The sequence below is a fragment of the Phyllobates terribilis genome, unplaced genomic scaffold (genome assembly GCF_046119375.1).
Source record: "Phyllobates terribilis strain yellow unplaced genomic scaffold, ASM4611937v1 Scaffold_5__5_contigs__length_657084704, whole genome shotgun sequence".
Taxonomy (NCBI): Eukaryota; Metazoa; Chordata; class Amphibia; order Anura; family Dendrobatidae; genus Phyllobates; species Phyllobates terribilis.
Window position 1 is genome coordinate 404,374,443 of NW_027362765.1, and position 23,435 is coordinate 404,397,877.

At 44.3% G+C, this 23,435-nt stretch overlaps 1 protein-coding gene across 2 annotated transcripts in view; it reads left to right on the forward strand.

The window, feature by feature from the left end:
* Positions 1–713: 713 nt before the first annotated feature.
* The window catches only part of MGMT (O-6-methylguanine-DNA methyltransferase), a 508,938-nt gene continuing 486,216 nt past the window's right edge, over positions 714–23,435 (forward strand). Inside the window, exons 1-2 of one of the 2 annotated variants that reach the window (XM_073685066.1) lie at positions 714–826; positions 21,680–21,729. In XM_073685066.1, the coding sequence (XP_073541167.1) occupies positions 732–826; positions 21,680–21,729 (145 nt within the window). In that variant the 5' untranslated portion in view covers positions 714–731. The remainder of the gene's footprint in view (positions 827–21,679; positions 21,730–23,435) is intronic. The other variant, XM_073685067.1, reaches the window with a different exon arrangement.

Here is a 23,435-nt window from a genome sequence, read left to right on the forward strand (position 1 = left end):
CTTGTTGATTGTATGTATCAATAGGTTGCTAGGGAGACGTTCCACATAGCAACCAATCTGTTCTTATTGTTTATTTGTCCTAATAGATTGCCAGGTAGAAGTTCCATATAGCAACCAATCCGTTCTTGTTGATTGTGTGTATCAATAGGTTGCTAGGGAGTCATTCCACATAGCAATCAATCTGTTCTTATTGTTTAGATGTCCTATTTGGTTGCTATGGATAAGTTACCCATAACAACCAATCTGCTCCCGTTGATTGCATGTATTAATAGGTTGCTAGGGAGTCATTCCTCATAGCAACCAATCTGTTCTTATTGTTTAGATATCCTAATTGGTTGCCAGGGAGAAGTTCCATATAGCAACCAATCTGCACTTGTTGATTGCAAGTATCAATAGGTTTCTAGGGGGCAGTTCCACATAGCAATCAAGCTGTTCTTATTGTTTAGATGTACTAATTGGTTGCTATGGACCACCACTGTCTCTAGCAGCTATACTCATAAACCTCATCCATTTTATTTTAACTATGGTGCAAAAGATGAATGAAGCAGTTGCCCATAGCAACCCATTAGATTTCACCCCTCCTTTATCAGAGGCCCACACAGATAAGTATATAGAGTATATATAGATATATATTTCTCTTGTATGTGCCTATTACAGACACCATGTCATCTGCACTGATCACACTTTGCTCTGACTTTCCTTGCAGCACAGGAGCAGGAAGTAGGCGGAGCATGCGCACACAGGTTTCTGGCCGCCGTGCAGCGTTGCATTGTGGGAGTTGTAGTCCCAGAGCAGAGCAGTGTGGAGGAGCTGCTGTTGCTGTGTGGTAAGACGCTTTGCACTGCGGCTCCTGCGCTTTTGTTAACCCTTTATCTCCTTGCTGTCTCCTCTGTGGTCTGTATGCTGCCGCTGGTAGGGGAGGATGGTGGGAGCACAGGCTGCTGCTGTTGCTGCTCACAGGGAGCCCATAAGTTTAGGAGTCCACGAGGAGAGCTCAGTGTATGGGGAGGAGGATGATGTCTGGACTTGTCTGACATTTCTATCATGCACCTATTACTGGAGTATAATGGTCCGGCACTGGTATAGCAGCGATAACTTGAACCCATCTGGGCGACTGGACAATTCCTTTAATTCGGAACACATTGCAGATAACTGGACCGTAACAGAAAAGTGCCAGACCTGTGCGTCTAGGTGCTGACATCACAGGCGCGGGATTCCCGGGGTGAATGCACACCGTGACCATTACTTGTGGATTTTTTTTAGGGTATTTTCTGCTTGTAAATTGCCTCTGGGCAGATTTCATCTTTTGAAAAAAAAATTTAAACCATTTTTTCCTTTTTATATGTTAAGAACTTCTTGCGCCAAATTCTTTCAAATGAGATTTTTTTTTTTTTTTTTGCAGAATCAAAAATGTTCTTTATTACGTCTATTTTAATCCTCTTTGCAACTTTTTTTTTTTTAGTTAAAAAGTCGAATGTTGCAGAATTAGCCCCAAAATAACTAGTGGGCATAATATCACCCCAGAGGAGTGGGGAAGACCTTTGCGCAAAAAAAAATTAGCAACTTTTTAAAAAGTCGCAAGTGATGAATCAGCCACAAACATCTGGAAACCAAAAATAACAATAAAATAAAAAATCCTTAGACTCACCTGTCCAGAGATGTCCTCAGCTGTAATCCATGCAACCGATCGCATCAAGGAGTCGGGAAGAATGACTCCTCCAGGAAGAGGGCCCCGGACCTCTGCTGAGCTCAGGAGCGGTGTCCTGTCATTCACTGAGCGCAGCTCTGGGGCCGCTTGCTGCAGCAGTCATTCTCCCCGGCTCCTCCGCTGAGCGGTCGCATCGATTACTGCGGGGGACACTTAGGACAGGTGAGTATAAGGATTTTTTATTTTATTGTTACTGTATTTTTACAGGTAGAAACTGCGGGAGCCGACTACTACTCTCATTATTGTCCCCTGCTGGTGCTGATCGCAGCGCCGGCACGGAACCATGATGAGGGCTGCATTCAGCACCCAACACTTGGGAACAGCGCTAACTGCACACTGATTCCCAGGCGCCGGGACGTGTCACACGGATGCTATCCGTGTGCAGTTCTGTTTACACATACCCATTGACTTGAATGGGTCCGTGTGATCCGTGCTGTCGTCCAAAAATGGACATGTGGAGCAAATGGACACAAGGTCCGTGGAAACACACTGACATGTGCACAGACCCATAGATTTGAATGGGTCTATGTGTGTCAGGGTCTCCGCTATGTGTGGAAACTGTCACCACACGTACCGGACACACGGACGTGTGAAAGAGCCCTTACTGTGATCTGATTCTCTCGGACGAGAGAATCGCAGCATAGGAGTGGAGAAGACTGAGATTTAGTTTCTCCATCTTATCCTTTGTGCGAGTCCACAGATGTCGGACTGCACTCTGATGACATCTGAGTGCAGTCTGATGTTTCACACACTCCAATAGACTTGAATGGATCCGCGTATTCGGATTTCCGGAGGCACTTGCCGCGTGCTGCGATTTTTATTTTTTTTCTCATGCCGAGTCAGCATGAGAAAAAAAAATTACAGATTGCACTGCCCCATAGTATAACATTGGTCCTCGTGCTATCTGATAGTACTCGTCCAGGTTATACGCTCATGTGAATGAACATCCAGGTTATACGCTCACGTGAATGAACCCTTAGTTGAATGAAGGGACAATATAAAGCCTCAGTCAGATGGGAATTTTGAGTTGATAATGAGGGATCTCCTGTTCAGGACCCTCATCTATTCGTCAGAATGAAGAGTTTCTGCAAAAATTGCCTTGCCCTGGAGGAGCTAGCACATCGGGACATTATACATTCAACTCATTGAGTTCAGTGAGAACAATGTAATACTTTATTCCTCCTGCGGTGGCGCTGCAGCAAAATTAAACACTTGTTGCCAAGTTTCCTATGAAAAAAAACAAGAGGTCACTGGGGCATCGTGGACGACCTCTTTAAAGGGGTGTTTTTTCATCATCAAAAATGAGTAAAATTGCAAAGTGTCAAAACAATCAACTTTTCAATTTATCTTCTTAAAAATCCTCTGCATATGCAAGAACATATGGATTTTTATTTCTATAGTTTTCTGCTTGTTACCTACCTTATCGGCTACTTCTGCAGGCTATCAGTGGTGGCCAGTTTCCTAGGCTAGGAGCGTAGCGCTTACAGATTCTTTGCTATAGAGCTTGGAAGCGCTGCTCTGAAGCTGACCAAATTTCTGGACCTGGCCAATGTCGGTGCCCCTTTTATTCTTCAGTGCTGTATAGGCAACGCTGCCTCTGCTTGCAACATGACCAATTGTGACGATAAAAGAACATTAGGCTGGCCCTTAGGACCAAGATGAGTTGAACTGTTGTTATTTCCACAACGCGTTTCAACGCTGGACTACCGTCTTTTTCAAGTGAAAAAAACAAAACAATTGCATCTAGCATCAGTGCCCCTGTGCTCCTCCAGTGCTGCCTCTGCTTGCAACATGGTAGAGCGTACAGTTCAGATCAGCAGCACAATAATGACGATGGTACAAACTGTAAATCAATCAGCGAGTGTGAAGCTGGGAGACATAGGAGCAGCTCCTGAAATGCATGAGAACAACCCTTTAATGGAAGACACTAGGGGTCTCAAAACCTCTCATTTAAAGGTTCCTAACAATCTAATATAAAGAATACACACATGCATATATTTGCTTAGTGGGACACAAAAACAACTAATTAGTTACTGTGGTTTACAGGACTTTTTGCATTAGCTAAGGTCTGAGTAACCTATGGAATATTAAATATTTGTTGATGTGTTTAGGCAAACGCGCCATCAATCACGTTGACTAAGATGCATTAGTGGTAATGTACACACGAGACGTAATCATGATGGATTATGTTGCGTTTTTTTTTCTGCGGTGATACAGCAGACACCTTGTGTGTTTTTTTTTTTTTTTTTGCTTTTTCACGAAACAGTTAAACACCCAAAGTTGCTGCGTCCTGCAAAATCCTATGCTAAACAGCGGCGTTCTGCCTTTATTTCCATTTTATAGATACTTTCCCTCGATCACTCTTACGAGGCCAGTTTGTTTGTCAGATAAAGTAATACAGATGGCCGTAGATTTGGCAGGAACGTTGCTGTTCGGAGCTGTTGATGGCGTGCCGTCTAATGCACTGTAGATACTAGACCAATTCTGCTTTATTGTGCCAGTGCTGAACCGGCAGTTTTCTGTATCAGTGATTCTAACCTGTCCACAGGTTTTTACAGATCCTATTCTGCAGGGGCAAAGTCGTAGCAAAGGTCTGTGGTCAGGTGAAAGCCAACAGTAAAGCTATGTTCCCACGTGCCGTAAAGGCTGCGTTTTTTCCGCTGTGTTTTAACAGTTCAAGCAAAGTGGATACGATTTCATGAAAACTCATGCCCGTTGAACTGTGGCATTTGTTTTGGTGCGTTTTTCCCTATAAACGCATTTAAAAAAATGCCATTGAGTATTTTAGTGCAGAATCCCAGCATTTCTGCAATGAAAAATGCATTAAAAAAACTGCATCAAATCTGCAAAAATAAAGTGGGAAACAATTAAAAAATGCAATAATCCGAGCAGATTACTATTACGTATTTTGGTGTTGACGTAAAACATAGAAAACGCAGCAAAAAAAAAAAATCTGCATTCACGCAACATTGGAACACGACCTAAAAATGTGTTTTTCTAAACGATTCACAAACTTTGTGAAACTAGTTAAAGGGGTTGTTCACTAATAGGACAACCCCTTCTTGATGTAAATGTTTATCCCCCAAAAATAAAAAAAGCTTATACTCGCCTTCGGTGCCGTTCCAGCCAGGGCTGTGGAGTCGGTAAGCCAAACCTCCGACTCTGACTCCTCAATTTCCATGACACGGACTCCACGACTCCGACTCCCTCATACACGGCTCATGTTTAAGTGATAAATTTACGGTAGGACACATTTTTCTCAGCTAAAAGACTAGACCCTTAGATCAGGAATAGGACAGACATTTATAGGACATTTCATAACTTTCCCAAATTCTTATGAAAAAATATTCCCCACAAACTGCATTGAACTACTGGACCCAATTTGTTATATATTTTCAGAGTCAGTCCATTTTATACCGACTCCAACTCCACCAAAGTGGGCACCGACTCCAGAGCCCTAGTTTCAGCGGTGTTGGCACTCGCGTTCTCGGGGCTCTGGTGCGGTTGTGACACGTGTCCGGCGACCAATTAGCTGGACGTTGGAGATCAGCTGTAGCCCGGACTTCCTCTTCTTGTTCAAAACCTGCAAAGGCGGAGACAGTGACACCAGCACTGTTTGGGCGACGGACACCATGTGTCATACAACCGCACGAGAGCCCCGAGAACGCGAGTGCCAACACTAATGTAACGATGCCAGCATGGGAGATAAGTAAAAACTTTTTTATTTTTGGGGGGCTAAACATTTAGATCAAGAAGGTGTTGTCCTAGTAGTGGACAATGCTTTTAAGTTTAGGTTCATTTTCATGTTAGCAGGTGAACTAGACCCATGAATGGATTCAGATAAGAATCTATATAGCTAAACTCATTCAGACTCCAGACCAAACGCCTAAAATTATTTCAAAAACTTGAACAGACTCATAAAATTTCCCAAATTAAGTAATCCCCATTAAACGTAGTTATAGGAAAAGGGGATAACTTACTGGACCCAGCGATTGGATCCCCATTGACTGTGCAGAGCCCCATCTGAATGGAGCAGAAGTCGAGCTCGATCACCTCGGCTCTATTCATTCTCTATGGGACTGCTGGAGAAAGAGGAGCACAGCGCTTGGCTATCTCTGGCTGTCCCATAGTAGACAATGAATGAAGCGGAGCTGTGCATGCTCCAGCTCTTATCAGATTAAACAGGACTCTGTAGAGCCCCATTCTTCAGATTGTTGAGTGTCCTAGTGGTTGGATCCTCAGCGATCAGTAAGTCCCCTACCCTGTGGATTGGGGTGACTTTTAATTTTTGGGAAAACCCTTTTAATATAGACATGACAACGGACCTGTGAAAAATTAAGTCTCCAACCTCCAAAAATTTAAACACCAGAGAAGCCCATAACATTACTTCAAACCCTACAAAGAAAAGGATAGGTGATCATTTGCAGATTGATGGGGGACTGACCAAAGGGACCACCACTGATCTTGAGCACGTGGCTCTGAAATGCTTCTTCAGAATGGATCCCCAATAGATAGCCTATCCTTTTGGGTACTAATAACTTTTAATAATGGCAATACAATAACCCTTCAAAGCTGTGGTGTCCAACCGGAGGCTGTCCCGCTGTTGCAAAACAGTCATTGGCGGTCTTGGCATGCTGGGAGTTGTAGTTTTGGAACATCTGCTGAGCAACAGGGTGAAAACCATTGCTTTAAAATAATATTTGGCCGCAGAGTTTTGAGCTTAAAAAAAAAAAATGCTAATGATTAAAAAGAGTATTTGCAGATTTTGAGGCCAAAACTTGGAATTGATTTAAAAAAACAAACAAAAAAAAAAACAGTAGTAGTAAAATCTTTCCTAAGTAATCCAATTTTGAGATTGACACTCTAAAGCTAGGTGTGTAAGGCCCTGTTTGCAGGGCTGATCACAGGTGAACCAAACGACTTTTAGGTGTTTTTCCTGGATTTGCTCAGAATTTGGTGGAGGATGCGGGCACCGCACCCTCTCACCCCAGAAACTTCACATTAAGGTGCCCTCAGTCTGTTTTTTTTAATGGTATATAAACCCTATACATCTTCAACAACCCCCTTTTTTCCTATTCTGTATCTACAAATATATAAGGTTATGTACACAATTAATCTTCCCTCCTGGGTACTATATTCCCAAATGATCTGTTGGTTTCTAAGCATCCATAACAAACAAACACAATTCCGTTTCTACCAAATGATTCCCATTTGAAGCTTTTTCACAGTATTAATAAACCACCTATGTATATTTCCATTGTTTTATCTGTTCATCTGTTACATTTAATTACTTTTCTGATCACTTGGGTCTCTTTGTAGTTGAGGAGCAGCGGCTGTTAGCTCCCACCCATCTTCATTGATCATCTCAAACCCGGGAATGTTGCGTCCTGATGCTCGGCGTGATACATTATGTTACAGTGACAGAAATCAGGCTTAAGCATCGACTGTATGACAGATCCCTGCATCCTTCACTGCTTCTTTTCCATGCGGCGTAGTCTTTGAAAGGGTTATTTTGTCACTCATGCATTTAGACTTGCATATCAGGTCAGCAGGAATATGAAAGCACTGACTCAACGGCACTGCCCTGTAGTTGATGTGGAAATGTTGATAAACTAATGGGGTATGAAATGTGGGCACTTTATATTATTTGCATACAGTCTCTGAGGAGGTATGAAGCAAGCATAACGTGAATGGAATCTCCAGCCGCTTCCTAGGTAGCAGAGGTTTATACCTGCTCGTGTTCATACATCCTAATGCCGCACGTGGCTTGTTCTAGTAGTACGTACCGTGCACCCATTTACCTTCGCTATAAGTTAGTTTTTAAGGGCCCTTTTATTTGCATTTCTCTTAAAGTGGTTTTCTGGTTTTGGGTTTTGTTCTCCAGCTGCAGTTTCTTAAGAACCCTCCCCAGGAACAGCGCTAAGACTCCGGTGCTGCTTCCCGAGTCTGTTAGGGTGCATTCACATTGCGCTTATCTTCACGTTCATGGGTCCCCTCGGAGCTTGCGGGATTCGGACATACTCACCCATGGGGCCATAGACTATAATTGTGCCAGCAGAGTGAATGTGTAATCTGACGTGTATCATTTTCGGGTGTATACGCTTAGGCTGCGTGCACACGATGCGTTTTTCATGCGTTTATGCTGCGGAATTTCCGCAGCGGAAACGCATCACAAACGCATGGTAATCCGCACCCCATGGTCCCCAATGGCATTCCGCAATGTCAATGCACATGCTGCGGATTTTTCCGCAGCGTTTCTGCAACGCTCCTAAATCCGCAGCATGTTCATTAATTTTGCGGAAGCGCAGCGGAAGCGCCGCCATTGACTTGCATTGAGACGCATAGAATGCGCGTCTGTACATTTGTACAAGTGGATTCTATGCGTCTCTATGTGCGGATGGTACCCAGTTCTGGAGGAGAGAAGACTCTCATCCAGACCTGGGTACCATTGTACCTGTAAAAAAAAGAATAAAATAAAAAATAAAGTTTATACTCACCTGTCCAACGGCTTCTCTCTGAATGCCGGCATCGCTGAAGGACCTTCGGTGACGTCACAGTCATTTGACCGCAGGCCCTTCACCGCTCTGTCTCGCGATATGCCGGTAGCCAGGAACCAGACAGGAATGAGCGCTGCTGCACACGCCGGGGCCTCGGGGGTGAGTATAGCTGTATTTTAAGCATTGTTTTACGGTCACACTATATAAATACATGCTGTTTGCATGGATTTATATAGTGTGACCTAGTTGTCAAGCACTTTCCAAATGATGATAATCGCCTGGAAAGTGCTTGTCAGTCCACATGCGGATACGCATGTGAATCCGCATGTATTCTGCAGGAAAAACGCATGCACAATCTGCATGCGTTTTTTCTGCCAGGGAGATGCAGAAATGCTGCAGAAATTTTCTGCTTCATTTCTGCATCGTGGGCACATAGCCTTACTGGAGGTAGACACTCCGATATAGTAGACTGTATCTGGGTGTTCACCTCCAGTAGGCATATATGTCCGAAAATGATGCACGACAGTGCACACATTCACTTGGCCGGCACCATTATAGTCTATGGCCCCATCAGCGCATACATCCAAATCCCGTTCTGCGGGAGAGTTCGGACCCAAGCCCCGATGGGGCCACCGAACAAGAAGATAAGCGCAATGTGAAAGCACCCTTATTATATGCAACGCTGATTTCTTTTCGACAGCGCTGCAGCCAATAACGGAGGTCAGCGGTTCTGCCCAAGTTGACGTCACAAGCTGCTGAGCTCACTGATTGTCAGCAGCGCTGTCAATGTGACATCAGAAATTCACACAGAAACAGATACTGGAGCAATGGTGGAGACTTGGTGCTGTATACAGAGGAGGAAAAAAGTATTTAGTCAGCCACCAATTGTGCAAGTCCTCCCACTTAAAAAGATGAGAGAGGCCTGTAATTGACATCATAGGTAGACCTCAACTATGAGAGACAAAATGAGAAAACAAATCCTGAAAATCACATTGTCTGATTTGGAAAGAAATTGTTTTCAAATTTTGGTGGAAAATAAGTATTTGGTCAATTACAAACCAGCAAGATTTCTGGCTTTCACAGACCTGTAACTTCTTCTTTAAGAGGCTCCTCTGTCCTCCACTCATTACCTGTAGTACTGGCTCCTCTTTCCTCCACTCATTGCCTGTAGTACTGGCTCCTCTGTCCTCCACTCATTACCTGTAGTACTGGCTCCTCTTTCCTCCACTCATTACCTGTAGTACTGGCACCTGTTTGAACTTGTTATCAGTATAAAAGACATCTGTCCGCAACCTCAAACAGTCACACTCCAAACTCCACTATGGTGAAGACCAAAGAGCTGTCGAAGGACACCAGAAACAAAATTGTTGCCCTGCACCAGGCTGGGAAGACTGAATCTGCAATAGGCAAGCAGCTTGGTGTGAAGAAATCAACTGTGGTAGCAATAATTAGAAAATGGAAGACATACAAGACCATTGATAATCTGCCTCAATCTGGGGCTCTACACAAGATCTCACCCCGTGGGGTCAAAATGATCTCAAGAACGGTGAGCAAAAATCCCAGAACCACACGGGGAGACCTAGTGAATGACCAGCAGAGAGCTAGGACCAATGTTACACAGGCTACCATCAATAACACACTACGCCGCCAGGGACTCAGATGCTGCAGTGCCAGACGTGTCCTCCTGCTTAAGCCATTACATGTCTGGGCCTGTCTGAAGTTTGCTAGAGAGCATTAGGATGATCCAGATGAGTATTGGCAGAATGTCATATGGTCAGATGAAACCAAAGTAGAACTGTTTGGTAGAAACACAACTCGGCGTGTTTGAAGGAGAAAGAATGCTGAGTTGCATCCAAAGAACACTATACCTACTGTGAAGCATGGGGGTGGAAACATCATGCTTTGGGGCTGTTTCTCTGCCAAGGGACGAGGATGACTGATCCGTTTACATGAAAGAATGAATGGGGCCATGTATCGTGAGATTTTGAGTGCAAACCTCCTTCCATCAGCAAGGTCATTGATGATGAAACATTGCTCTGTCTTTCAGCATGACAATGATCCCAAGCACACTGCCAGGGCAAAAAAGGAGTGGCTTTGAAAGAAGCATTTCAAGGTCCTGGAGTGGTCTAGCCAGTCTCCAGATCTAAACCCTATAGAAAACCTTTGGATGGAGTTGAAAGCCCGTATTGCCCAGCGACAGCCCCAAAACATCACTGCTCTAGAGGAGATCTGCATGGAGGAATGGGCCAACATACCAGCAACAGTGTGTGCCAACCTTGTGAAGACTTACAGAAAACGTTTGACCTCTGTCATTGCCAAAAAAGGATATATAACAAAGTATTGAGATGAACTTTTGTAATTGACCAAATACTTATTTTCCACCAAAATCTGAAAAAAAAATTCTCTCCAAATCAGACAGTGTGATTTTCTGGATTTGTTTTCTCATTTTGTCGCTCATAGTTGAGGTCTACCTATTATGTCAATTACTGGCCTCTCATCTTTTTAAGTGGGAGAACTTGCACAATTGGTGGCTGACTAAATACTTTTTTTTCCCCACTGTATAAAGCACAATTTGTTTTATTAAAACAAACTGTTGCTCAGGGATAGGTGCTTTTCTGAAACCGGAAAACCCATTGTCACGGGGATACTGACACAGAGAGGAGACAAAAGACTATGGTGTCTGGTTTCACAGACTTCTGCACTGGTTAGAAGTACTTCACCATCTTATTAAACAGTGCATGTTTTTTTCCTTGCTTGCCGTGCAGGGGTCAGTTGAGGCTCCTGGAGCTTCTCAGCTGTTCAGTGTTGGCCGCTCTCCTCTGCTATTTATGCTCACCTCTGGCATTTAGGGATTGCCAATGTTAATTCTTACTGCCTGGTTCTAGAGTTGGAGGTGTAGTTCGTGGTTGGAGTAGGCGTTTATAGATTCATTCAGGAGATTGTTGCTTGGAGTTTTGTCTGTGTGCACATCCTCATCCTCTCCTATTTGGTTTCTCCTTCCTTTAACTCCCGTGTCCCACTCTGTTTTGTGAGTGTATGGTTGGTAATTTCATTTGTCCCTGTCCGTCTTCCCTTGTTTGTCTGGTTCGTGTGTTCCTTTACACTCTAGCGTGTGTGTGGGAGGGGACAGATCAGGATTGATATAGGAGCATAGCAAGGCACGTGAACCCGGCATCTCCACCTTCAGGAGTAATCCGGGGGACAGAGTTGGACTAGGGCGCCCCTAGTCCCAACCTTGAACTTGGTGATTTATTTAACAGTTGTGTCCCAATTGGACAACCCTCAATCACACAGATTCGTCCACCCTTTCATTTTCTTAAATTTGGGCTCTTAATTTTCCACAAAACATTCTATACATTTATGCTACCACAACCTTTTAAGACTTACACATTGAAACTACCTTTTATGCCTTAGACATATGTGTCCTCAACATCTCCCAATAGATTATTTTCTTTTAGTGGGAATTGTACTTTCAACAAACTTTGTATTAATAAGTAGTACAGGTGACTATAAGAAACTTTGCAATACAGTACAGACCAAAAGTTTGGACCCACCTTCTCATTTAAAGATTTTTCTGTATTTTCATGACTATGAAAATTGTACATTCACACTGAAGGCATCAAAACTATGAATTAACACATGTGGAATTATATACTTAACAAACAAGTGTAAAACAACTGAAATATGTCTTATATTCTAGGTTCTTCAAAGTAGCCACCTTTTGCTTTGATGACTGCTTTGCACACTCTTGGCATTCTCTTGATGAGCTTCAAGAGGTAGTCACTGGAAATGGTCTTCCAACAATCTTGAAGGAGTACCCAGAGATGCTTAGCACTTGTTGGCCCTTTTGCCTTCACTCTGCGGTCCAGCTCAACCCAAACCATCTCGATTGGGTTCAGGTCTGGTGACTGTGGAGGCCAGGTCATCTGGCGTAGCACCCCATCACTCTCCTTCTTGGTCAAATAAAGCTTACACAGCCTGGAGGTGTGTTTGGGGTCATTGTCCTGTTGAAAAATAAATGACGATCCAACTAAACACAAACCGGATGGAATAGCATGCCGCTGCAAGATGCTGTGGTAGCCATGCTGGTTCAGTATGCCTTCAATTTTGAATAAATCCCCAACAGTGTCACCAGCAAAGCACCCCCACACCATCACACCTCCTCCTCCATGCTTCACGGTGGGAACCAGGCATGTAGAGTCCATCCGTTCACCTTTCCTGCGTCGCACAAAGACAAGGTGGTTGGAACCAAAGATCTCAAATTTGGACTCATTAGACCAAAGCACAGATTTCCACTGGTCTAATGTCCATTCCTTGTGTTCTTTAGCCCAAACAAGTCTCTTCTGCTTGTTGCCTGTCCTTAGCAGTGGTTTCCTAGCAGCTATTTTACCATGAAGGCCTGCTGCACAAAGTCTCCTCTTAACAGTTGTTGTAGAGATGTGTCTGCTGCTAAAACTCTGTGTGGCATTGACCTGGTCTCTAATCTGAGCTGCTGTTAACCTGCGATTTCTGAGGCTGTTACTCGGATAAACTTATCCTCAGAAGCAGAGGTGACTCTTAGTCTTCCTTTCCTTGGGCGGTCCTCATGTGAGCCAGTTTCTTTGTAGCGCTTGATGGTTTTTGCAACTGCACTTGGGGACACTTTCAAATTTTCCCAATTTTTCGGACTGACTGACCTTCATTTCTTAAAGTAATGATGGCCACTCGTTTTTCTTTACTTAGCTGCTTTTTTCTTGTTATAATACAAATTCTAACAGTCTATTCAGTAGGACTATCAGCTGTGTATCCACCAGACTTCAGCACAACACAACTGATGGTCCCAACCCCATTTATAAGGCAAGAAATCCCACTTATTAAACCTGACAGGGCACACCTGTGAAGTGAAAACCATTTCCGGTGACTACCTCTTGAAGCTCATCAAGAGAATGCCAAGAGTCTGCAAAGCAGCCATCAAAGCAAAAGGTGGCTACTTTGAAGAACCTAGAATATAAGACATATTTTCAGTTGTTTCACACTTTTTTGTTAAGTATATAATTCCACATGTGTTAATTCATAGTTTTCTTGCCTTCAGTGTGAATGTACAATTTTCATAGTCATGAAAATACAGAAAAATCTTTAAATGAGAAGGTGTGTCCAAACTTTTGGTCTGTACTGTATATCTCATCAGAGAAATCTTTGTCCTTTCCCATGTATAAGACACTTCTTTACCATTCCCCTCGTCCTGAACTTACCATCCACTCTGAAAAAGCAGCTTAAATTCGTCTTGCTCAGACAAGATTGACTGGCAGCACCATAAAGTGTCCAGTGACACAGTCCTGTATACTCTATAGAGATTGAAGGGGAGGAGGCGTAAGGAGCAGAATGAGGAAACAAGCAGTGGGCGACACAGAAAGATCATCTTGAGCTTTATAGCAAGTCTTTTACCTCACCCCAAAGCTGGATTAATACAGTTATATGAAAAAGTTTGGGCTCCCCTATTAATCTTAAGCTTAATGTTTTATGAAAATTAGTGTTTTTGCAACAGCTATTTCAGTTTGATATATGTAATAACTGTTGGACACAGTAATGTTTCTGCCTTGAAATGAGGTTTATTGTACTAACAGAAAATGTGCAGTCTGCATTCAAACAAAATTTGACAGGTGCATAAGTATGGGCACCCTTATCATTTTCTTGTTTTAAATACTCCTACCTACTTTTTACTGACTTACTAAAGCACCCTTTTTTGGTTTTGTAACCTCATTGAGCTTTGAACTTCATAGCCAGGTGTATGCAATCATGAGAAAAGCTACTTAAAGTGGCCACTTGCAAGTTGTTCTCCTGTTTGAATCTCCTCTGAAGAGTGGCATCATGGGCTCCTCAAAACAACTGTCAAATGATCTGAAAACAAAGATTATTCAACATAGTTGTTCAGGGGAAGGATACAAAAAGCTGTCTCAGAGATTTAACCTGTCAGTTTCCACTGTGAGGAACATAGTAAGGAAATGGAAGAACACAGGGACAGTTCTTGTTAAGGCCAGAAGTGGCAGGCCAAGAAAAACATCACAAAGGCAGAGAAGAAGAATGGTGAGATCAGTCAAGGACAATCCTCAGACCACCTCCAGAGAGCTGCAGCATCAACTTGCTGCAGATGGTGTCACTGTGCATCAATCAACTATACAATGCACTTTGCACAAGGAGAAGCTGGATGGGAGAGTGATGCGAAAGAAGCCGTTTCTGCAAGCACGCCACAAACAGAGTCGGCTGAGGTATGCAAAAGCACATTTGGAGAAGCCAATTTCTTTTTGGAAGAAGGTCCTGTGGACTGATGAAACCAAGATTGAGTTGTTTGGTCATACAAAAAGGCGTTATGCATGGCGGCAAAAAAACACAGCATTCCAAGAAAAACACTTGCTACCCACAGTAAAATTTGGTGGAGGTTCCATCATGCTTTGGGGCTGTGTGGCCAATGCCGGCACCAGGAATCTTGTTAAAGTTGAGGGACGCATGGATTCCATTCAGTATCAGCAGATTCTTGACAGTAATGTTCAAGAATCAGTGATAAAGTTGAAGTTACGCAGGGGATGGATCTTTCAGCAAGACAATGATCCAAAACACCGCTCCAAATCTACTCAGGCATTCATGCAGAGGAACAATTACAATGTTCTGGAATGGCCATCCCAGTCCCGAGACCTGAATATCATTGAACATCTGTGGGATCATTTGAAGAGGGCTGTCCATGCTCAGCGACCATCAAACTTAACTGAACTGGAATTGTTTTGTAAAGAGGAATGGTCAAAAATACCTTCATCCAGGATCCAGGAACTCATTAAAAGCTACAGGAAGCGACTAGAGGCTGTTATTTTTGCAAAAGGAGGATCTACTAAATATTTATGTCACTTTTCTGGTGAGGTGCCCATACTTATGCACCTGTCAAATTTTGTTTGAATGCAGATTGCACATTTTCTGTTAGTACAATAAACCTCATTTCAAGGCAGAAACATTACTGTGTCCAACAGTTATTACATATATCAAACTGAAATAGCTGTTGCAAAAACACCAATTTTTATAAAACAATAGGCTTAAGATTAATAGGGGTGCCCAAACTTTTTCATATAACTGTATGTACACTGAACACTACTGCTATGTAATGTCCTCCATGCTGTTTCTGCCTTTCTCTATGGGGTAAAAAAATGAATGGCAAAATAAAGAGTAAGGGTATGTGCACACGATGCAGAAATGCTCAGGATTTTTTTCCTGAGCGTTTCTGCATCTCTCTGGCAGGAAAAAAACGCATGCGGATTGTACATGCGGTTTCCTGCCAGGGACATGCGGAAATGAAGCGTTCTTCACTTTTATTTCCGCATGCGGGTTGACAAGCGCTTACCAAGCGATTTTAGCATCACTTGGAAAGTGCTTGTCAACTTTACACTATATAAATCCATGCAACCGGCATGGATTTATATAGTGTGTGAATGTCAAAAAATAAAAAATAAATATATACTTTACCCTCTGATGGCCCCCGGTGTCCTGCTTCGCTCGGTCCTGGCTGCCGGCAGTGAAGACTTTAGGACCTTCCGACGTCAGCGTCACGTGACCCGTCACATGACTCTGACGTCAGCGAAGGTCCTTCTTCATTCAACCCCGAAGTGCCGCGAACCAAGCAGGAGCGCTGCGCGGGCCGTCAGAAGGTGAGAATATATATATTTTTTATTTTATTCTTTTTTTTTTAATGGTACCTGGGTCTGGATGAGAGTCCTCTCATCCACACCCGGGTACCATCCGCACATTAGACCGCATGAAAAGCGCATCAACATATACAGTGATGCGGATTCCATGCGGTCTAATGCAAGTCAATGGCGGCAAAAGAGCAGCGTTTCCGCAAAATTAATTGACATGCTGCGGATTTTTGAGCGCCGCGTTTACGCTGCGGAAAAATCCGCATCATGGGCACAGCACATGCGGATTTCAATTGGGGAACATTGCTTCCCTTCTACCATGCGTTTTTCATGCGTTTCCGCGGCGTTTACGCAACTGCAAAAACGCCGCGGAAACGCATTAAATACGCATCGTGTGAACTCAGCCTAAGAATCCCTCATGTTTGTGTTTTTTTGGGAGACACAGCAGCTAGTCTCTCCCCTCCAGCTCAGAGTAGACTGCAATTTAATGATAGAGCCTGCAAATGAATAAAGTGGTGAAAATGCAGGATACAAGTCTTATGAAGGCTAGAAATGCTGTTATTCCTGATGCACAGACCAGACTATTTGTTCTGAAAATTTACTTGAAAGTATAGTTACCTTTTTGAAGGATCATCTGATTCATGCTTCCTGAATCACTGGCAGGATGAATCGGACATCAACTGAGTTAATGAAATGCTGTATGTGTTACTCTAAAATGCTGCTTTGTTTTAGAGAACACGTACTCCGTGAACATGGTCAGGGGCTATGAGTCTCAGATGACTAGTCCGAGGCCGATCCCCGGCGGCTTCCACATGCCTCACTCCCAATGACTGACAGGTCTCTCCCTAAGTGAAGGATGGGGAGAATCCGCCGGGATGATTTTTGTTGTTTTCAAAATGTGTGTCAACCAACAACTCTACAGGGAAGCAAGCACCTTTGTACTCTCTTCTTTTTTTTTTTTTTTTTTTGTTCAGAACTTTTACCGCTGATCCGTGGCAATTGTGTGTGGCTATTAAAACGGTTGTCTGGCAGTTGAAGAAAGTATAGTAACTGCGCCAAATATTCCAATTTAAAAAACTGCCATTGCTCACTTATGAAAATTCCAGTGGACTCCCTAATGGTCTTTCTTTCTTGTCCTGGAGCAATGACGTGCTGTATATCCATCTGACTTCTGTCTCAACAATGATTTCTTCATGTGCCACAAGGAGCGCATGGACACCTGTGATCGGCTTCAGTGGTTCATCTGGATATATGATACATCATCGCTCAAGGAACATAAACACTGACGGGGAGCATGGGTACCGGTGTGGTGGGAGCTTTACTGGGAGGCCCATTTTTATTATTGTTATTATTTTAGAACATTTCCTACAGCTACAATACACACGTGGTCAAAATTGTTAGTACCCCTCGTTTAATGAAAGAAAAACCCACAATGGTCACAGAAATAGCTTTAATCTGACAAAAGTAATAATAAATTAAAAATCTATGAAAATGAACAAATGATAGTCAGACATTGCTTTTCTACCATGCTTCCACAGCATTTTAAAAAAAATTAAACTCATGAAATAGGCCTGGACAGAAATGATGGTACCCCTGAAAATAATGTGACAAAAGGGACATGTTTAAGCAAGTTGTGTCCACTAGTTAGCATCACAGGTGTCTACAATCTTGTAATCAGTCAGTGGGCCTGTATATAGGGCTACAGATACTCACTGTGCTGTTTGGTGACATGGTGTGTACCACACTCAACATGGACCAGAGGGAGCAAAGGAAAGAGTTGTCTCAGGAGATTAGAAAGAAAATTGTAGACAAGCATGTTAAAGGTAAAGGTTATAAGACCATCTCCAAGCAGCTTGATGTTCCTGTGACTACAGTTGTACATATTATTCAGAAATGTAAGATCCATGGGACTGTAGCCAACCTCACTGGACGTGGCCGCAGGAGGAAAATTGATGACAAATCGAAGAGACGGATAATATGAATGGTAACAAAAGAGCCCAGGAAAACTTTTAAAGAGATTAAAGGTGAACTTCAAGCTCAAGGAACATCAGTGTCAGATCGCACCATCCGTCATTGTTTGATCCAAAGTGGACTTCATGGGAGACGACCAAGGAGAACACCATTGTTGAAAAAAAATCATAAAGCCAGACTGGCATTGCCAAACTACATGTTGACAAACCACAAAGCTTCTGGGAGAATGTCCTATGGACAGATGAGACAAAAATGGAAGTTTTTGGCTAGGCACATCAGCTCTATGTTCACAGACGGAATAATGAAGCATATCAAGAAAAGAACACTGTCCCTACTGTGAAACATTGAGGAGGCTCAGTTCTGTTCTGGGGTTGCTTTGCTGCATCTGGCACAGGGTGTCTTGAATCTGTGCAAGGTACAATGAAATCTCAAGGCTATCAAGGGATTCTAGAGAGAAATGTGCTGCCCAGTGTCAGAAAGCTTGGTCTCAGTCGCAGGTCATGGGTCTTGCAACAGGATAATGACCCAAAACACACAGATAAAAACACCCAAGAATGGCTAAGAGGAAAACATTGGACTATTCTGAAGTGGCCTTCTATTAGCCCTGACCTAAATCCTATTGAGCATCTTTGGAAAGAGCTGACACATGCCGTCTGGAGAAGGCAACCTTCAAACACGAGACAACTGGAGCAGTTTGCTCATGAGGAGTCGGCCAAAATACCTGTCGAGATGTGCAGAAGTCTCATTGACAGCTACAGGAATCGTTTTATTGTAGTGATTGCCTCAAAAGGTTGTTCAACAAAATATTAAGTTAAGAAGAACCATAATTTCTGTCCAGGCCTATTTCATGAGGTTAATTTTTTTAAATGCTGTGGAAGCAGAAAAGCAATGTCTGACTTTCATTTGTTCATTTTCATCGATTTTTAATTTATTATTACTTTGTCAGATTCAAGTTATTTCTGTGACCATTGTGTGTTACCAACAATTTAGACCACGTGTGTAATTTCTTCAAATATTGGACAGCCCCTTAAAGGGTTATTCCTAACATGTATAGGTAATAACTTGTGGATCAGTGGGGGACTAACCTCTTGCCGATCCTGGTGCTGTGAAATGAGTGCATACATGCCGCCGGTCTATTCATTCTCTGGGAGGGCTGCTGAAGGTAGTACCGTATAGTTCTCCTCCTTTCTCTGGGAGGGCTGCTGGAGGTAGTCCAGTACAGTTCTCCGACTTTCTCTGGGGGGCTGCTGGAGGTAGTCCAGTACAGTTCTCTGCCTTTCTCTGGGAGGGCTGCTGGAGGTAGTCCAGTACAGTTCTCCTCCTTTCTCTGGGGGGCTGCTGGAGGTAGTCCAGTACAGTTCTCTGCCTTTCTCTGGGAGGGCTGCTGGAGGTAGTCCAGTACAGTTCTCCGCCTTTCTCTGGGAGAGCTACTGGAGGTAGTCCAGTACAGTTCTCCGCCTTTCTCTGGTGGGCTGCTGGAGGTAGTCCAGTACAGTTCTCCGACTTTCTCTGGGGGGCTGCTGGAGGTAGTCCAGTACAGTTCTCTGCTTTTCTCTGGGAGGGCTGCTGGAGGTAGTCCAGTACAGTTCTCCGCCTTTCTCTGACGGGCTGCTGGAGGTAGTCCAGTACAGTTCTCTGCCTTTCTCTGGGAGGGCTGCTGGAGGTAGTCCAGTACAGTTCTCTGCCTTTCCCTGGGAGGGCTGCTGGAGGTAGTCCAGTACAGTTCTCCGCCTTTCTCTGGGAGAGCTGCTGGAGGTAGTCCAGTACAGTTCTCCGACTTTCTCTGGGAGAGCTGCTGGAGGTAGTCCAGTACAGTTCTCCGACTTTCTCTGGGAGAGCTGCTGGAGGTAGTCCAGTACAGTTCTCCGCCTTTCTCTGGGGGGCTGCTGGAGGTAGTCCAGTACAGTTCTCCGCCTTTCTCTGGCGGGCTGCTGGAGGTAGTCCAGTACAGTTCTCCTCCTTTCTCTGGGGGGCTGCTGGAGGTAGTCCCGTACAGTTCTCCTTTCTCTGGGGGGCTGCTGGAGGTAGTCCCGTACAGTTCTCCTCCTTTCTCTGGGGGGCTGCTGGAGGTAGTCCAGTACAGTTCTCTGCCTTTCTCTGGAAGGGCTGCTGGAGGTAGTCCAGTACAGTTCTCTGCCTTTCTCTGGGAGGGCTGCTGGAGGTAGTCCAGTACAGTTCTCTGCCTTTCTCTGGGAGGGCTGCTGGAGGTAGTCCAGTACAGTTCTCCGCCTTTCTCTGGGAGAGCTGCTGGAGGTAGTCCAGTACAGTTCTCTGCCTTTCTCTGGGAGGGCTGCTGGAGGTAGTCCAGTACAGTTCTCCGCCTTTCTCTGGCGGGCTGCTGGAGGTAGTCCCGTACAGTTCTCCTCCTTTCTCTGGGGGGCTGCTGGAGGTAGTCCCGTACAGTTCTCCTCCTTTCTCTGGGGGGCTGCTGGAGGTAGTCCAGTACAGTTCTCCTCCTTTCTCTGGGGGGCTGCTGGAGGTAGTCCAGTACAGTTCTCCTCCTTTCTCTGGGGGGCTGCTGGAGGTAGTCCAGTACAGTTCTCCTCCTTTCTCTGGGGGGCTGCTGGAGGTAGTCCAGTACAGTTCTCCTCCTTTCTCTGGGGGGCTGCTGGAGGTAGTCCAGTACAGTTCTCCTCCTTTCTCTGGGGGGCTGCTGGAGGTAGTCCCGTACAGTTCTCCTCCTTTCTCTGGGGGGCTGCTGGAGGTAGTCCCGTACAGTTCTCCTCCTTTCTCTGGGGGGCTGCTGGAGGTAGTCCCGTACAGTTCTCCTCCTTTCTCTGGGGGGCTGCTGGAGGTAGTCCAGTACAGTTCTCCTCCTTTCTCTGGGGGGCTGCTGGAGGTAGTCCAGTACAGTTCTCCTCCTTTCTCTGGGGGGCTGCTGGAGGTAGTCCAGTACAGTTCTCCTCCTTTCTCTGGGGGGCTGCTGGAGGTAGTCCAGTATAGTTCTCCTCCTTTCTCTGGGGGGCTGCTGGAGGTAGTCCAGTACAGTTCTCCTCCTTTCTCTGGGGGGCTGCTGGAGGTAGTCCCGTACAGTTCTCCTCCTTTCTCTGGCGGGCTGCTGGAGGTAGTCCAGTACAGTTCTCCTCCTTTCTCTGGGGGGCTGCTGGAGGTAGTTCAGTACAGTTCTCCACCTTTTCCGGCAGTGGCGCTTGTGATAGGGTAAATGGGATGCGATTTACTTGCAGTCCTTTGTAGGAGCTACCAAGGAGTCTTTTGCTTAGGTGGCTGATAACAGGGAATAATAGATTTAATTAAAACTAAACGTTGGGAGGGTTCAGTGTAAAATGCGTCTTCAAAAATACCGAAGAAAAAAAAAAATTCCTCTATGAAAGGACTTAATGGATTAGCTTGGATGATATATGGGGAAGTAGAGATAATGGATCTGATCTTTCCCTTTTTAAAGGAAAAAAAATATGCCGGCACTTGTGTGAAAGGCTGGCACTCTGACTATCTTCAGCATTAAGGCGCTGTTTATTTATATGCCATGTTTTTACAGGCTCCGTTATGTCTTACAGTAGATCGTTATCCGCAGATCAAAGTTCTGCTGCTCCGCGATGAGAGGGGACTTCAGCGAGCTTCATCTGTTGATTATGACTCATTACAGATGATAGATGACCCGCTGAACCCTGGAAATCCTGTTTTTGCTCTAGGAAAAAATATATTTAGAGAGAAATCTCTTAGTCTGTGATATTATACTCTGAAGCCCAGAGCCCATTTTTCTCATGCATCGCATTATATATACGCGGCAGCGATAACATTGACGTGCTCCGTATATGACATTTGGGCTTATCGTCCGCTGATGGTATTTATCATTTGCACTTTTTTTTTCCCTTTTTTTTTTTCCGTAGGCAGAGTTTCGTCATTGACTACAACTGCGGCTGCTGGACCTGTACTAAAAGTAAGTTGCAGCGGGCACGTCGCCCCCCGCAGGTGCACTGTAAACGCTTTACAAGAGAGTTCACGTAACGAGATTTGGTATTCCCCGGTGTCCAGCGGTTGGTGTTAAGTCCCCACTTGACATGATTGATGCTGCTGTGTAAATTGTACTCGCTCTGACATGGCCGGTAATAGGCATCACTATTCCTTTTTTTTTTTTTTCTTTTTTCTCACTACGGATTTGTCTTTTTCAAGTATAGAAAATATTCTGTATATTAAAGAGCTATTCCGAAAGGCAAGAGAAGCCGCAGCCGCCGATGCCACCGTGTTTGGTAGCTGCACAGATTGAACCGCTCTGCACCATGGACGCCATCCGTCTTGATCTTCCTAGAATGACAGGACTACAGGGTAGACACTTGGGGCATGTTCACACACGCAATGAAAATATGGACAGAAAATTTGCTGATATTTTGCAGTCTCATCCACACACTGTGGATGATCGACGCTGCAAATTTCACATCTTAGATGTGAAAATTTAGGCAGCTGTGTATGAAAGAAGCCATGATACTGCGGCGGATCTGCTGTCGAAAGAACCCAAACTGCCAAGAACACTGTTGATTTTCAATAGGGTTTGATTGGGTGCTTGTACTCTTGCAGTGCATTTACCGGTAAGGTGGGTGTAACAGGTTCACAACGCTGCTCGTACTTTTGATGGCTGGAATAATATGACATGTTGGTCATCATTTTTGGAAAAAACAGAATGTAGCTTGACAGTGAGAAGAGAGACTTAGAAGGGTTGTCCAATACTTGGACAACCCCTTCTTGAACTAAATATTTGGCCCCCATAAAATAAAAAAGCTTATATTCGCTTCTCGTGCCACCGCCGTTCCAGCACTGCCAGAACTCACTCTCCTCGGGGCTCCCTTGCGGTTGTTGTGATGCCGGCGGCCGATTAGCGCCGGTGTCGCTGTTCCCTCCTTCGGAGAAATCGAACACGAATAGAGAGTCCGGGCTGTCGCTGATCTCTGACTTCCTCTTCTTGTACAATTCGACAGGAGACGGAGACAGTGATGCCGGCGCTAATCGTGTCACAACAACCGCACGGGAGCCCCGGAGAGAACGAGTGCCAACACCGCTGGAATGGTGCCGGCACGGAAGCTTTTTTTATTTTATCGGGGCCAAGCGTGGGGGATGACAAGAGGTTGTACAAGTAGTGGACAACTTCTTTAATGCCCAACTTAACATTGCATTTTCGCCAGTTTTTTGGCGTGAAGGGGTTGGACCAACTCCGAAACGCGTAGCTCTGATAAAATCAGTTCATTTTATTTCTCACATCTCCTTTTCTTCAGCATCACTTTTTGGAGCCCAAGGAATTTTTTCTTTATTATTGTATGAGCTTTTGATTTGCGACACCTTCATTAAACAACTTTGTACTTTTTTTCCAAGTTTTCTTTTTTATAAATTTGCACATTTGGCACAAATGTAATCCAGTATTCCCTTCCCTGGACTGACTTTTGATGTAAGACAGTTATCTTTTAGCAATTTTTTTTTGGGGGGGGGAGAGGAGGTGGAGCATTTATTTTAAAATGTGTGACATTTTGCACTAAAAAAATTGTAAACGGGTCAAAGACAAGAAAGGAGAGCTTTCTTATTTTGAGCAAAATACATGAAACCCGCTCTCCATTTTAAAGAAGTTGACGCATAAAAAAAGCAGCAATGAAAACCACA